The following is a 17,132-nucleotide window of genomic DNA, read 5'->3' as shown; positions in this document are numbered from 1 at the left end:
GCACAGAACCCACGTCTGGGCATACCCGTTCCCCTCGGGGTAAAAAATGCAAAAAGAACAATTGATAGACAGAATGCAGAACAATGTCAAACATTCACCCTCAGTACAACGATCTGGGCCTAAATCCATCGTAATTTGGCTCATAACGCCTCTCAAGTTGAAATTTAGCCATATGCAAATCAATCTTCACCCTGTTCCCCATGGGAACAGTCCAGTCCGAACTGCCATGCAAAGTCCTCCCTGGACTGGAAACAAGCCTCCTGTTACCGGTTTCCGGGCATCACCCCTCAACCAGTCTAGCTTGACTCTAGTGGCATGGCGAGCACGGGACTCACGTCTGAGTTCCCTTCCGTTGCCAGGACACCTTCAGCATGACAGAGACTCCACTCCTAGACCTTGGTGAATATTCTGGTATGTCGAGCCCAAGAACAGGAGCAGACACAGCAGTAAGCTATATATCAAAATTTCATTAATAAACATAGAATCAGCTCTCACAGCAAAATAAATAGTAATTTAAATAAGCAAATACATCTATGCAAAGCCCTAAGGCTCTGTACTACTAGAAAAAGAGGGCTGATTTTCGAACAGTTGGTTCTTTGAGAACAGTATATTAAATAATGTAATCACTGAAACACAAACCAATTTAACCAAACATACGCCTTAGGATACTTTTCGACTATCACCAAACTGACATTAGCAAAAGCCCCAGAGGACAAACTTCTGCAGAGCCCAATGTGAGTAAAACCTCGATAGAAAGAGGAACACACCTACATCCTTCCTGCTAAAGGTGTGCTGTCTCAAACCCAAGGAAATGAAACTCACCTCTAGGGATATCACAAACTTTCATTAAGTGTGGGAAGTGTGGGTACGCCATGTGATAGAGACAGCAAGAAAAGCTACAGATCCCTTGATTAGACTCTGGCCTTGTAGCTCTTCACAAAGAGTTGAGTAAACCGCCCAGTCGAAAACATAGAGAACCGGATACCAGGTCTGGAGAACTGAATGAATACCAAGGCACCTTAAGAAGATACATTGCACTAGAGCGGCAGAAAAAGAAACCATAAGGCACAAGAAAACTTATAGAAATTGAATAATTCATATTGTCCTAACCTACTGGAATAGAAAAAGGAATATGTATGCCAAAAATGGGGTATAATGCCGAGGCATCACAGGGCTCTGGATAGGTGGGGACTCAAACCTCTACAAAGCCAATATGTGGAATACTCCCAACAAATCAGTCAAAGCATCTGCTACCCTCAGAATTACCCACAGCGCTCTGCTGTTACCTAGCCAAATTCATACTATATAAGTAATAATACCAAATGAGAATTGACACCATTCAGTAGAATCGCAAAAGTACAATCAAACTGACTGTAAAGGAATTTAAGGCGCTATTGATTAGCCTACTAACAGACTTAAACCACAAATGCTACATGCACGTTTTGCTGGACAAAACCTCTAGCTGTCAGAAAAAGAGGCAGAATGCAATTTCCACTCTGACATTATTAGTAAATCAAGACGTGTTCTTTTATATGAAGCCACATTTTGAAATCTATTGCACTTTGTGCTGCCCCATGATTCACCCTGAATCCCCTTCTGTGGAACAAGGGCTATCAGATAGGATGTGATTATCCAACCCCACTAGACTCTGGAGTGGTACATCTTATGAGGGTGAAGTAAAGGGTTCTTCCCACCTTAGTATTATTGGAAAAAATATTGTTGGTGTTTTTTGGACCAGGCCCTTTTTGCAGGTTTATCCCCAAACATTTTGCCTTTTGCCTCCTGTTTTTCTGACCTGTTTTTGTTGGCTATAGGCCAGGGGCGTAACACAAGCCCCAGCAGCCCCCATGATGCGGGGGCCCCCTGAGCTGCGGGAGGCCCCCTCAGCACAGTACTCAGGCCCAATAGCTCCGGTTTAAATACGGAGTGGGGGCCCCTCCATGTGCGTGGCAGGGGGGCCCCCTAAACTTTCGTTACGCCACTGCTATAGGACTCTGGGCCCTTTGCCACTGCTGATCTGTGCTAAAGTGCAAGAGCTCCTTGTGAAAAAAGTGATTCTGATTGTGTATCCATTAGTGGAATATTTGATTTACCGGTAAGTCCCTACTAAAGTGTACTGCGTGTACCAGGGCCCATACATCAAATGCTACTAGTGGTCTTGCAGCACTGGTTATGCCACCCGCATGAGTAGCTCTGTAAATGTGTCTCAGACCTGCCACTGCAGTGTATGCGCGCACATTTTTTAACTGCCATGTTAATCTGGCAAGTGCACCCACTTGCCAGGCCCCAACTTTCCCTTTTTCTACATGTAAGGCACCCATAAGTTAGGCCCAAGTCATTCCCATGGAAGGTGCAGTAAATGTGAAATGTAGGATGTGTACTGGTGTGTTTTACATGTCCTGTTAGCGAAATACTGCCAATTTTGTTTTTCACAATTACAAGGACTAGTTCTCCCATAGGCTATTATTGCAGCTGCCTTGTAACATTTTACAAGTATAACTTTCAATTGGGAACAGTTTGAGATTTGGGATTGGGCTCTCTGAACTCAGACTTTAATAACACACCTATTAGTCCCGATCCCGTTTTCCCGCCGCTTCCTGCCTGCGGCCCCGCCCCCTCGCCAGTCCATTGGTGGACGCGACCCCGCCTCCCAGCTGACCCGCCCTCCCGGCTCCCTTCTTATGTCACCCCCTCAGCGACCGCGCAGTGGACGCGCGCAGCGGGAGCACCGACTGAGCGCCGAAGGTGCGCCAAAGGTAAGCCCGTCTGCACCCGTCCGCGCCTGGACCGCGCCCAGTGCCAGGACCCCTGGCCCCCGCAGACCCCAGCCCACCCGCCGGACGTACGACGCCACCGATCTCTACGCACTCAACGCCGGAAGAATCCCGGGTTGCTACCGAGCCAACCCGAGACGCACCCACGGACCCTTCTGCTGCAACTCCTGCAAGTTCACCTGCACTACTCCTGCACCAACCAAGACCAAGACGAGCAACAGCAGCAGCCACCTGAAGTGCATCCAGCTCAACACCCGCTCCGTCCACAGACACGCCGTCGAGCTCTGGAACCTGCTCGACACTACGTCACCAGACGTCGCCTTCCTCACGGAAACCTGGATGAACGCCTCTTCAGCGCCCGACATCGCCATCGCCATCCCAGACGGCTACAAGATCATCCGAAAGGACCGCATCAACCACACCGGAGGAGGCATCGCCATCGTCCACAGGAACACCATCCGCATCACGACCAACACCGACGACGCCCTGACAACCGCCGAACACCTTCACTTCCAGGTCCACATCAACCCCAAGACCACCCTCAGAGGCACCCTCATCTACAGACCCCCGGGACCCCGCACACAATTCTGCGAAGACATCGCCGACTTCATCAGCCCGCACGCCCTATGCTCCGCTGACTACATCCTCCTAGGGGACCTCAACTTCCACCTGGAGAACAACAACGACCGCAACACCACCACCCTGCTGGACAACCTCGCCAACCTGGGACTCAAGCAACTGGTGACCACCCCCACCCACTACCCCGGACACACACTCGACCCCGTCTTCTCCTCCAGCAAGGACATCGCCTTCAGCCACGCCACCGGACTCCACTGGACGGACAACCGCTGCGTCCACTTCAGCTTCGGTAGGACCACGATCCACCACCACCAGCAACAGGTTGCACGCAGGAGCTGGAACAAGATCACAGCCGACCAGCTCACGACCTCCCTGAACATGAACCCTCCCACCAGCACAACGAACCCTAGCCAGGCGGCCACCAACCTCACGAAGTGGATCAGCGACTGCGCAGACGAGCTCGCCCCCCTGAGGACCCCGCCCAGCAGACCCGGTAGCAAGAAAGCCCCATGGTTCACCGACGAACTCAAGAGCTCCAAGAAGAACTGCCGAGCCCTCGAGAGAACCTGGCGCAGAGACCCAACACCGGACAACATGACTGCCCTCAAGCTCGCCACCCGAAAACACCACCAACTCATCCACGCCACCAAGAAAACTGCATTCAAGGAACGACTGGACAACAACGCACACAACAGCAAGGAACTCTTCAACATCGTCAAAGAGCTCTCCAACCCCAATGCCGGAAACAACGACATCACCCCTTCGCAAGACCTCTGCAACTCCCTCGCCTCCTACTTCCACAACAAGATCGCGGACATACACAACAGCTTCATCTCTCTACCGACGAACGCCACGACCGAACCACCGCCCCCCACCACCACCCTCCACGCCTGGACTCAGATCAGCACCGAAGACACCGTCCGCACGATGAACTCCATCCACTCCGGATCTCCGACCGACCCCTGCCCTCACCACGTCTTCAACAAGGCTGACGCTGTCATCGCACCCCACCTGCGGGACATCATCAACACCTCCTTCGACACCGCCACCTTCCCGGAGAGCTGGAAGCACGCCGAACTCAGCGCCCTACTCAAGAAGCCATCGGCCGACCCGACCGACCTCAAGAACTACCGCCCCATCTCGCTGCTCCCTTTTCCAGCAAAAGTCATAGAGAAGACCGTCAACAAGCAACTGGCCGCCTTCCTCGAAACGAACGGATCCCTCGACCCCTCGCAGTCTGGCTTCCGAGCCAACCACAGCACCGAGACCGCCCTGATCGTAGCCACCGATGACATCCGAGCGCTACTCGACAACGGAGAAACAGCGGCCCTCATCCTCCTCGACCTCTCCGCGGCCTTCGACACTGTCTGCCACCGTACCCTAGTACAACGCCTCAGCAACATCGGAGTCCAGGAGAAGGCACTGGAGTGGATCATCTCCTTCCTCGCCGGAAGGACACAGAGAGTCCGTCTCCCTCCGTTCAGATCTGAAGCCACCGAAGTCATCTGCGGCGTCCCTCAAGGCTCCTCGCTCAGTCCAACCCTCTTCAACGTCTACATGAGCCCCCTCGCAGACATCGCACGCCAGCACAACCTCAACATCATCTCCTACGCCGACGACACCCAGCTGATCCTCTCCCTCACCAACGACCCCGCCACCGCCAGAGCCAACCTTCACGAAGGGATGAAAGAGGTAGCCGAATGGATGAAGAACAGCCGCCTGAAACTGAACTCAGACAAGACGGAAGTCCTCATCCTGGGATCCTCACCCGCCGCGTGGGACGACTCCTGGTGGCCCCCCGCCCTAGGCAGCGCACCCAAACCAACAGACCACACACGCAACCTGGGCTTCATCCTGGACTCCTCCCTCTCCATGACCAGACAAGTCAACGCCGTCTCCTCGTCGTGCTTCAACATACTGCGCATGCTACGTAAGATCTTCCGGTGGATCCCCACCGAGACCAGGAAGACGGTCACCCAGGCCCTCGTCACCAGCCGTCTGGACTACGGCAACTCCCTCTACGCCGGAACCACCGCCAAACTCCAAAAGAGACTCCAGCGGATCCAGAACGCCTCAGCGCGACTCATCCTGGACATCCCCCGTCGCAGCCACATCTCCGGACACCTGAGAGACATGCACTGGCTCCCGGTCAGCAAGAGAATCACCTTCCGTCTCCTCACCCACGCACACAAAGCCCTACACAACCAAGGCCCAGGATACCTCAACAGCCGCCTCAACTTCTACGCTCCCAAATGCCGGCTTTGATCGACCAGCCACGCCGTCGCCGCCGTCCCCCGCATCCGAAGAGCCACCACAGGGGGACGGTCCTTCTCCTACCTCGCCGCCAAGACATGGAACTCCCTCCCCACCCACCTCCGCCTGACCCAGGACCACCTCACCTTCAGGAAGCAACTCAAGACCTGGCTGTTCGAGCAGTAGCGGACCCCCCAGCGCCTTGAGACCCTCCGGGTGAGTAGCGCGCTATATAAATGCGATGATTGATTGATTGATTGATTGATTGATTGATTGATTGATTAGTGAAGGTGGTTTTTAAATTGTGTGTTTGAAAATGCCACTTTTAGAAAGTTGCCATTTTCTTGTTTAACCATCCTGTGTGCCTCTGCCTGTTTGTGTATTCACCATCTGGTTTTGGAGTGACAGGATCTGGGAATGTGCATTCACTCCAGCCAGTCACAGTGGGGTCAATGTGTGTCCTACCTTTCCTGGGTAACTCGTAGCCAGGCTGAATAGACCTTTCTACATTTAGAGTGGTGGGAGGAGTTTTCACTAGCACCTGAATTGGCTGTGTCTGTTCTGCACTATGCTGTCTCCACCCTCTAAAGTGAAGCTGGGCCAGGGAGGACAGAACTTGTTTTACTGAGCTCAGAGACTCTGCAAACAAAGACTACAAAGAGAAAATGAGGTATAAATATCAGACCTAAAACCCTAGAACTTTAGACTAATTCTGAAATCATAAGGAACCTCTGCCAAGGAGAAGAGCCGGAGAGCTGTGAGGAGGAGATTGCCCCTTTGCTGTGTGCTGCTTTGCTGGGTTGACCTGCAGTTGCTGCTTCTGCCAAGGAGAGGACAAAGACTGAACCCGTTTGAGAAAAATCTCGAAAGGATTGTGTTTTCTTGCCTCATGTTCTGAAGTCTCAGCGACAGAAAGACTTCACATGCAGCATCCCTGATCTCCACTGGGAGTTCTGACCTGCCTAGTGGTTCCAATCCCAGTACTGGGCCCCGGAGGTGTGTACTGCAAACCCCAAGAAGAAGATTTCCGACGCTGTCTCCAAGGCCGCTGCCTGCACTGATGCTGTGGTCATCGCTCGGTAGGTGAGTGCAGAACCGACTGCAACATCACTGCCGCCCCAAGGCCTGCCGATGCCGTCCCTGCATCGACTCCGACATCATCACCAAGGCTGCTGCCTGTATCTGGGCCAAGGGCACCGTTGGTTGAGCGCATGAAGCACCATCCGACGCCAACCAACACCAGCGCCTCCCGCACACTATTGTGGAGTCAATAACTGACGTGGGAGGCTGCCCGACGCCGCACCATCGTAAGGAATCATTGTCTATTTTTTTGATTTTTTGTTTTGTGTATTTCTAATTATATATAAGACACAGGGGAGTAGGGTGGAAATTGTTTTAAAAATGTGTTGTTTATTTTAACATATTTTTAATTGAGCATATTTTAGGAAAAATACAGATTTTATTGCAGTTTATGTTTTTTTATTATTACATTTACATTTTATAATTTTGTTCTATACATTCTTTTTGGTGATATATTTATTTTTTGACTTACATTCGAATTGTTTAATCCATTAAAAGTTTAATATAATCCATTTTAAGTGACTGTTTTATTAATATTATTTCCTTTTAAAATATTATTTTACTATTGTTATTAATTAAAAAGTGAAAAAAATGTTAAGCCATTTTTTAGAGGCCTATGGGGTTATGTTACTATTAATTATTAATAATTTTATATATTTATCATTTTACAATATGGCGAAAAATATATATTGTTTTAAATTGAAATATCATATTATAATTAAAATTCTTTTTGTAAACATTATTAATAAGTTACTCATTTATTTAATAATATGTCGTTTTTAACAAGATGTTTACTGAATGAATATTATTGTTCAATTAGCATTTGTTTATTTATTGAGGTAGTTGATTTCCTATTGTGATAATTGCTATATTATGTTTTACTGTTTTTTTCAGGTCATTCATTTAGTACTTTTTGTAATTAGTCACATTAGTTTGTCACATTTTTCTATGTTAAAGTTTGTTTGTTTTATGTTTTCTTAAATTATTTCTAAATTGGTCAAATATGTTGTGAAATCGTGATTTTTAATAGTATGGTTCTGTTGTATAGATGTATTTTTTATTTTTATAGAGTTTAATTAATTTTTTAGCCCCTCTCCACCACAAAGTCTAACACTTTCTCCAGCGTGGCTAACGTTTGAGTGTAAATAGTAAATTGAAAACCTCAAAGTGTCCAAACGCTTTTGTCAAAGGGCCTAGGCTTTCAGTGGCATGAGTAAATGTAACCATTTTAGAGTTTCATACTGTACCCATGTTGGTATGCTTGGAATAGGAATAATAAATCTGACACCCCTAGAGTCCAACACTTTCCCCAATTCGTGTAAAATAATAAATCTGACACCCCTAGAGTCCAACACTTTCCCCAATTCGTGTAAATTAAGAGTGGTAATAGTAAATCTGAGACCCTATAGTCCAACACTTTCTCAAATGAGGTTTAATTTTGAGTTGCAGTGCTTGGTATTAGTTGCTCAAAAAATCATATATTATTTAAAATGTTTTCTTAATATTTTATATAATTTTACATTTAATAATAATTCCGAATGGACTATATTTCAATAATAGTATCTATAAATAAAAAAATCCAATTATATAATTACAAAATATTTCCAATATGTATTACTTAAAACATGTAATGAAATACAAATAAACTTTCTGTGCGACAAACAAATGTCTTAAGGGTTTATTAATACATTTTACTCTCATACTTTTTAACATACATTTTAGACATATTTCCATTAAATGTACTTTTTATACATACTAATAAACATTGTAAATAAATAGAATGTTTTTTCTGTACCAGTATTTTTTATTATATTTTTACAATAATATGTACAATATTTTATAAAACAATTTAACATTTTGGAACTTTTTTGCCGTTTATTAAAATGTTTAAATTATTTAGACATGCACAATATACAATGGTCATATTTATTTATCCTATTTTTATCTATGTAAAGAAAGTATTTTTTTATTTTAATTTTCCGCATTTTATGGTTGTTGTATTTTGCACTCTGTCTTTGTTTTTGTCTTTCAGTTGTGGGTCTTCAGTGTGGTGGTTCTTCATTGTGGCTCTCCTGGTACAGTAAAGAGCCTTTTCTAGCTAGCAATTAAGGCTGTTAGGTGTATGGTTGTGGTAGGTTGTTAGGATTGTGCTACAGTTTACTATAGTTTTACACTTTGAGTTAGTTATACTGGGGTGTTGTCAATTTTTTTGTTGTATATGTATTTCAAATGTCCTTGTTTTCGTGGGTTTCATGGAGTTTTTTTAAATTGTAATATTTTGGGGATTTTAAAGAGTGTCGTGGGAGAACCAAACCCTTCGGCAAACCACAACTTCACAAGTCCATGTAGAAGGTGGATTTAGTACACCATATAAAAGGCAAAATCACTGAGAAAACTTTGCCAAATTTAAATTATGGTCTCTTCTTCTCATAACACCTTACCGTATGTTTAAAAAAAACTCTGAAATTTCACTAAAAACACAGATTTTTCAAGTTATGGATATGACTTAAATAGAAATTGAGAGAGAGAGGCAGAGAGCAAAGGAGAAAGTTAGATGAAGTTAAAAAGGGGTAAGAGAATGTGGTAGGCACTTAAGAACTGGCAGCTCACCTCAGAGCACATGTTTAAATTGGTTTCAGCTTCTATCCGTGTGCGAACCTCCTTGTCCAGCCTGAGACAGTGAAGGAAAGAGAGGAGACATTACTGAGAGTATCTCTTGAGAAATCACTATCTCAGAATGTACATTTAATTTGACACTTATTTTTCCTTGACAGACTTTGACCCAGAGCAAGAGAGAAAAAAACACACAAGGAGGAAAAAAAGGATAAAACGAAAAATGGAAAAAATCATGACAAAAGGGACAAAGCAGGGATTAAAAAGATCCATTACGAGTGAGATTAAGGGTAAATTTAGGGCACTGGCAATTAAATATTCATTTACAAACGAAGCACTGCCTGTCACATTAAAGACCACAGTCTGGGTTCTTTCACGTACTTTGCGCCTGGTATTCGGAGTCTCTAAAGGCCTTCCCATTACCTGCAACACATCTACTGCAGCCACACTTTAGGGATATGCACATCCGCCTCGTAAGCGCTACAACTGCACCTGCATTTAACAATCCTCTTGCTGCTCCGCCTATAAATCGTAACATACACAGTTTTTTCAACTTTTCTCATTTTATCCACCAATCACAAGTGACTATAGTCCCTCCAGGGTGTGACAGAATGAATGCCTGCTAGTCAGTGCCGACGCATACCGTTCATCATCTACATACAGTGTCCTCTGCCGCCTGTAAGAGTTGAGTGCACCTTCTATCCAATGCTAGGCTTTTCTACGTCATCCGGAGTCACTCAGCAGCAGTGGCGGTTGGTGACATTTGAAAGTGGTGAGGCGTAAAACAATTGCCGTACAACAATAGCCGTACTGCAATGTTGCGAGCGAGCCCGAACCACCTACGGGGGCAAATGGTACATTTTCAAGCAAATTTGAGATAGCGGGAAGGCTAATAAAGCAATTGTGAATCAGATGCTCTTTAATTAACATTCTATACAAAACATAAAGAACACATTTATTGATTGTGCCCTGGGCCTGAACGCAGTTCAGCCCAGTAGATACAGGTCAGTCAGGCTGAGCCTAGAAAACACCAGTCCCAGCAAAAGATTGTGAGCCAAACTCGATGCTTATACTGTCACTTCCCTGACTTTGAATATATAATTGAGAGTATTAACTGGGTACTGCTCTGACTCTGCATGTAAATGATGCCTTTTGTACATGTGAATTTAAAGGTACAGACCAGTTTCACCAGCACTGCATCTGTAGACATGCCAACAGGGCGGACTGTGTTGCTCTGTATTGTTTAGCAGGCCTCTCCTTTCCAAACATCTGTGTTTCACTTTCTCTAACTTACTGTGGCTGGTACCTGCTTCTTCCAGTTCTTCCTTGCATCTATCAAGGTCACACTCTCTGCCCAGTAGCGTAACAAGGGTTCAAGGAAGGAAAATGGGCTCACGATCCAGTGGTTTTGCATAATGGAAAAACAGCCACTAATTGAGGTAAAGTCAGGGCTGGACTGACTACCGGGCGTTTTGGAGTGCTGCTGAGCTGGGGCCTGATTTTGTTGATGGGGACCGGCGTGTACTGAATGAAATTCGTTTTGCCTTAGTTATTTCGAAGTACACACAGGTCTCCATGAACGAAATCAGCCCCCACCGCAGTGAAATCAGACCCTTGCTAGGCAGAATTCCAAAACTCCCTGTAGTCAGTCCGGCCCTGGGTAATGTGTCCCCTTCACACCGCTGGGCCCCGGTGCCACTGACCCTGCTGCATTATGGATGGCTGCGCCCCTGTATCTGCTGCTCTGGTCTATCCCTTTGTCTCTCTTTCTCTCTGTCTTTTCTTCCCACTCTCAGCATCCATCTCTAATGCTTCTCTGTTGTCTCTGCTGCACCCACGCCAGTGTCCCTTTCTATTCTATGCTCTGCTGTTTGCACTCATTGCCTCTTGGTGTTCATTCTATTTTTTTGTTTTCTCTTGCTCTTACTTTGCTGTTCCCACTCGCAAATTTTTTCTTTTTTACCTTCCCCTTCTCTCTTCTCCCTCTCTGTGAGTCCCTCTGTCTTTCTCCTCCCACTCTCACGGCTTTTCGTAGCCCTTCACTTTCCATTCTATCCTTCTGTTTTTAGGTCTCGCCTAGCTATTGCGTTTATGCAATCGCAATGCGAGACTCTAGTAAGAGGGGCATTTCAAAGTGCTCCCAAAAGTGGATTGCATGGCGAGCACGCGCACAATCACGTGCATCGGGCCGCCATGCAATCCGTTTGGGGAAGCGCTTCAGCCCACTGGCGTGTGCACGTGTAGCCACAGCCTCGGCATCATACTTCAAAGGGTCCGCTCCCCCGCCTGGAATGCGCTCCCCCGCCCCCGCCACAACATGCCGAGAGATTGTTTCCTCATGGCGCCTCTCACAACTGTCCCTCCCCCACCACAGGTGTTTTTGGCTGGAACAAATGCGTTCGTGTTTTCAGTTGATGTGCGCTTGTGTTTTCTTAAACATTTGTTTTTTGTCTGGAACACTAGCGCTCGCTCCTCATCGTGACAGCCGCTGTCGCAGCTTTACTTTAGTTTGCTATGTCGCCCCGAAACTATGGCAAGCGTTGCTGTTTAAAAGGGACACTTTACTGCCCTGCCCCACTTTGCCTTTCTCCAGGTCACTTTCCTTCGCTCCATTTCTAGATACCCATTGCATTCTGTACGATGTCCTACTATTTCCTGTTGTGCTGCAGTCGTCAGTCTCTATCCTTTAATGAGAGGGTTGGCCAGTTGTCGTTTGAACAGATAATGACTTCCAAACTTTCACTTTTGTTTAGATCCTCCCTACTGGTTCAGTGCAGTCAGGCAAGACTCACATGCATCGGTAATCAGTAGTTGGCAGTATTGCCAAAGTATGACAGATCATCTCAGCGCATTTTGGTGTGTTTTGGCGGAAAGCAGCAAAGAAGTTGGAAACCGAAAGCAAAATTAGTTACCTCAAATTCTTGGGTACTGGATTTGAAAACTAGTATAAGATGTTTCAGCACAATGGTAATAGTACTCTTTAGTACTACGTGCTGCCTTTAGGTTAGGTCGATGCGACCTGTGCCGTCGCACCTGGGGCCAAGCTGGTATGGGCTCTCTTTGCATGACCGGCTGAGGTGAAAATAGAATAGCTTGCTTGCAGAAATCTTTGTATGCACGACATTTTTTAGGCGATAATTGCAACAACATCATATATAACTCTGGTGGTTAATGCACTTGATGGAGAGGCTGAAATTTGTCTAGTTTAATGAAGTGGTCCAACATGTGCCGCAGCTGAGATGCCGCACCAGCAATAGGACCGCATTCCGAGCCACCAGCCAGGACGCAGCCGAAGAGCTGCTCCGGAGTTAACACAGTGTGCACAGCCCAGGGCGGATTCAAGTGCCCTCCTGAAACATCTGTGCTCAGGATCGAATGCTTCGGTGCCAACACCTCGATGACAATTACAGTCTACAGGGGTCTCTGTCGTACTTTAGAATTTGGGACCGCGTAGGAGGCAAGGCCCTACCCCTGTCTATCCCGGTGATAGTGAACTCGCGAATGGTTAATGCGGTATGTACAAGTGCTTTTTGTAACGTTTTAGTTATGAATGCACTGTGTATTCGCTATTTCACATCACTACGTGGGTTCCATTTTGTATCGGTGGCCATCTTATGGTTGCCCTCACATAGGCTATATAGCATGAAGTGAATACGGGCCTTTTAGAGCACATGTGCCTTTCTTTGACTTTTCTGTGACCTGGGCAGCTTGGCTCCGCTGCCCCAGGTCAAACTGGTCTCACGAGTTCCCCGTCCTCTGGCCACCTGTGATTAGCATCAGGGCTTGACACACCATAAAGTCTTTTCATCCTACACGAGCCTCCAGCTAATCTCTTTCGCACCTGGCTGCTTTATGGCTTGTTTTCCCAAACAGGAGATGCTCATGTTTATTGGGGCCTATCGATATCTGATGTGGGATCTGAGCCTTGCTGTATAAATAATTGCGGGCTGGCTTAACTGGAATGTGGGATGGTCATCATGATTCTGCTTTTTCGTTTGTAATGTATACTTTATATGACCATGCCATAAAACTAAGGAATGTATGCTTGAGGCAGGATATTCTGTATTTAAGAAGAAGCCCGTTTCTGTGATTTTCAGCAGTCTCCTGAGAACATACACACTGTTGTACTTCTAGGACGCCTGTAATTGGTCTGCAGCCAAATAAACTGATCTTTGACTTCACCCAGAAGACTCTGTGTTTCTGTAGGTCTGAAACAGGAAGAACCCAGAAGTCATAGGGTGTGTTCCCCTGCACCGCTGGGCTTAAAATACCCAGTACTTCAGTTGGCGCCCAACGTGGGGCGATTTCAGCGGTACCGGTCCAAGCCAGAGGTTCGTGAGGAGCTTCGTGTGGAAATTCTGGAGGAAGGCCGCCACTTCATCGACCCCTGCATGTCGACGTGGTCCAAAAGTCTTTTCTGCGAGGTTCTCCGCGTCCCGACGGCTACGAAGGACTGCTGCCCTGATTAATCGCCCTGTTTTGGACCCTTGACGATTTTGGTAGAGCGAAACAATCGAGAGAGTCTTCTGGTGACGCCATTGATCATCAATATTCAGTTAAGTATAAGTGGAGCGTCTCCTAGTTTGAATTTGGTATCCTTCGGGATCATTTTGATTTGGTGCTTGCAAGTCCCAAAGCCAGAGGACTCGTGTATTCACGAGACTATCGTATTCGATAATCCTTTGACGTTTGAAACTAGACTAGTGAGCGAAGATGCCTGGTGCTAGTGTATTTGGTAATTGGTTTTGTTTGAGTTGTAGAAGGGATTTCCAGTTAGAGGATTCATGTCCGGTTCCTCCAATTGGAACTCCAACTTATGAGCTTTATGTAAAACATGGCGTAGGCCCCATTGCATATAATGAAATATGGATCCGATACACCAGAAAGGACGGTGTTTTAAAATGGCCCCAAAATGGTAGTTTTGATACAGATATCTTAGATAACTTGGAAGTTAAATTGTTTAAAAAGAAAGCCCGGCCGGCGATGTTTGATTCTTTCCGCCTATGGCGAAAGGAAGCCAAACAGAAGGAAATTAAGCTAGCGAAAAGAGATAAGAGAGAGAGAGGTATGTCAGTGATGCAAGCAGCTGTGCAATTTAAAGATAATGAGGAGGAACAAAGGAATGAGCAATTACATAGACAGCGCAAACTAGGGATTGATAAATGTTACCCTGTTTTGTCACCCCTTGTGCAAGATGAGACAAAAGAGAAAGAGAAAGATTCCCTAATGTCCCATTTGCTAAGTTCGCCACCCCCGTATGCGCAAAATGCCACCGCACCTCCACAGCTTGTAAATGCGCAACCTCCAGCAAATATGCCGCAAGTCTTCCCGCAGCCGCCGGCTCCTCCTCAGCTGGCTCCTATCCCTGCAGTGCAGCCCTCTCAAGGGCCGCCAGTTTTGCTACCTGTTGCCCCTGTGCTTCCTGCGACTTTACCTAGCACGCCAGCGGTCTCCTCTGGCGCTCCTTCTTGCACTACCTCGGTACCTGTATCTGAATCCGTTTTTCTTCCCTCTGTCTAGCCCCCTGTTTCCGCCTCAACTTCTCCTTCAGCACGACAACGACTAGCTAATGTAGTTACTAGTCTAATGTCGCCTTTCTTTGGGTCATCTAGTGCGACTCCTGGCTTACAGCGTAAGCAATTGCGCAGTCAGCTGCCTGGTACCGATGAGAAAGAGGTGTTAGATCATCTGGCGCGTAGGTGGATTGGTTTCCCTTCACTCTATGATGTGGAATCAGTTGTTAACGTTTTTCACCAATGGGATGCCCCAAAACAGAGGTATGTCTTTGATAAAATGTGTGAATTCCTCTGTGAGGAATTGTAGGATAATGGTGCAAACCCAAACCCGCAGGAGTTATGTCGAGTGAGATTCGATTTTGGAAAACGTATGATTGTGGGCCCCGATGTCAATAGAGCAGTTGCGATCTTATTAGCCTTGAGGAATGATGATTGTCAACAGTCGTTGTTTGAACCAGATTTCCCTGTGGGGAGAAAGGGAAAAGCACGACAATACCCTATGAGAGAAGTCCCTCCAGTATGGAAGGAAGCTGTTGCGGCTGATGCCGCTCATGGTATTGCTGCTTCTCCAGCACATTTTCAATGTGTTTGGGTACATGTCCCATGGAAGCGATCTGAGGTGTTAGCACTTAAACAGACATTACCTGATCCCCGTAAAAACCCTGCAGGATATTATAAGGAGTTATCACAAACTGCAGAATCATGTGTAATGAATTTGGCTGACATAGATATGTTGTTTGGGAATGTGGTTCCACAGCCTTTATGGGGATCCATTCGCAATGTAGATCACGCTGCAGAATTGGGTGATACATGGGCTAATATCGTTGCTGCAGACGCTAGACAAGTTGGTGGTGCAAAACCTGAGCCCCTCATAGCAGCGCTCCCTGGTAGAATTATTACCTCCATGAAAACTATAATGCCTGCGATGCGCGTAAATTGGGATAAACTATCCGCATGTAAGCAGAAGAAAGATGAGACAGTGTCTGATTTTTTCACCAGGTTCGAAGAAACGTTTATCGACCACAGTGGTCAAGACATGAGCACTGAAGGTGGCCAACGGTTATTTGTTGATAAATTTGTGCAGAATCTGCTACCCAAGTTGTGTAAGAAACTAAAAGACTCAGAAAGTTCTTGGGCTGTTTCCTCTTCAGCGCAAATACTGGCTACTGCACAGTATTATGAGAATAGAGACAAAGACGAAAAAGATAGAACAGATAAGAAAACGAAAGAACTAAAGACAAAGGTCCTCTTGCAGCAGGCGTATCTGCCACGTGGAGGACAGAGTAATTATAGGCAAACACAAGGTATCTATCAGCAACCCCAACAGTTTCAGAATAGTGAGCAAATGAATGGGTATTATCAACCACGAATCCCTGTAGGTCCCAACCAATGTTCATATTGCAAAGAGGAAGGTCATTTTAAATATAGTTGCCCTAGATTGAGGCAGCGTAACAGTAATGCGTATGGCGCAAGAGGTAGAGGAGGTCAGCAAGCTCCTAGAGGCAGAGGGCGTGGAAATCTTCCCCAGAACGCGCGTCCTCTTCCGCCTCAAAATACCATAAATAGCTTCGATCAGCAAGCCAATGCGACTGGCAATACAGCTCAGTACTACAATAATGATTATTATGCGGAAGACGACAATGTAGAAGATGATGATTACTAGGACCGCCGTAGACAGAGAGAGGGAGTTGTTTCAGTGCCAGTGGATCAGAGCGGACCTTGTGTTAAAGTAACTACAGCAAATGTAACGGAGCCCTTTCTGCTGGATACTGGTGCTGCAAAGAGTTCAATCATGCATTCAAAACTCCCTGGCGCGCCTTTGTCTGGCGAAATGAATGTTTCAGTAGGTTTTTTTGGCACCCCAGTTAGGAACCCGATTTCTAGTCCTATGTCACTTTCTGTTGGACCTTGTGAGCTAAAAGCACCCCTCATTCTAATAACAGGTTGTGGTGAGAATTCGCTAGGATTAGATTTGCTAAAAAGATTACATGCGACGCTATATTGTTCTCCCTCAGGAGTACAACTTACATTAGGTAAGAAAGTGATTTCCCCAATGTATTTGTCTAAAAATGCAATGCCACCTGAACTGTCATCCCTTCCGGATGCCCTCTGGGCTACTGGTCCCAATGATGTGGGTCTCCTGGAAATACCGCCATATGTGGTCACTTTAAAAGCTAATGTCAGATTGCCACGCATTCCCCAGTACAACATCTCCAATGAAGGTCAGAAAGCATTGTTAGCGATTGTCAGTGATTTGATTAAAAAGGGTGTAATTGAAGAGACAAGAGGCAGCGTTTGCAATAGTCCTGTTTTACCT

At 46.3% G+C, this 17,132-nt stretch overlaps 1 protein-coding gene across 1 annotated transcript in view; it reads right to left on the bottom strand.

The window, feature by feature from the left end:
* PRPH (peripherin) overlaps positions 1–17,132 on the bottom strand; it is a 209,905-nt gene that overhangs the window by 116,717 nt on the left and 76,056 nt on the right. The window contains exon 2 of the mRNA XM_085600250.1: positions 9,297–9,357. Within this exon, the coding sequence (XP_085456376.1) occupies positions 9,297–9,357 (61 nt within the window). The remainder of the gene's footprint in view (positions 1–9,296; positions 9,358–17,132) is intronic.

This window comes from Triturus cristatus, chromosome 4_2 (assembly GCF_964204655.1).
Source record: "Triturus cristatus chromosome 4_2, aTriCri1.1, whole genome shotgun sequence".
Lineage (NCBI taxonomy): Eukaryota > Metazoa > Chordata > Amphibia > Caudata > Salamandridae > Triturus > Triturus cristatus.
The sequence above is the reverse complement of the archived record's forward strand: the minus strand, read 5'-3'. Positions and strand labels throughout refer to the sequence as shown.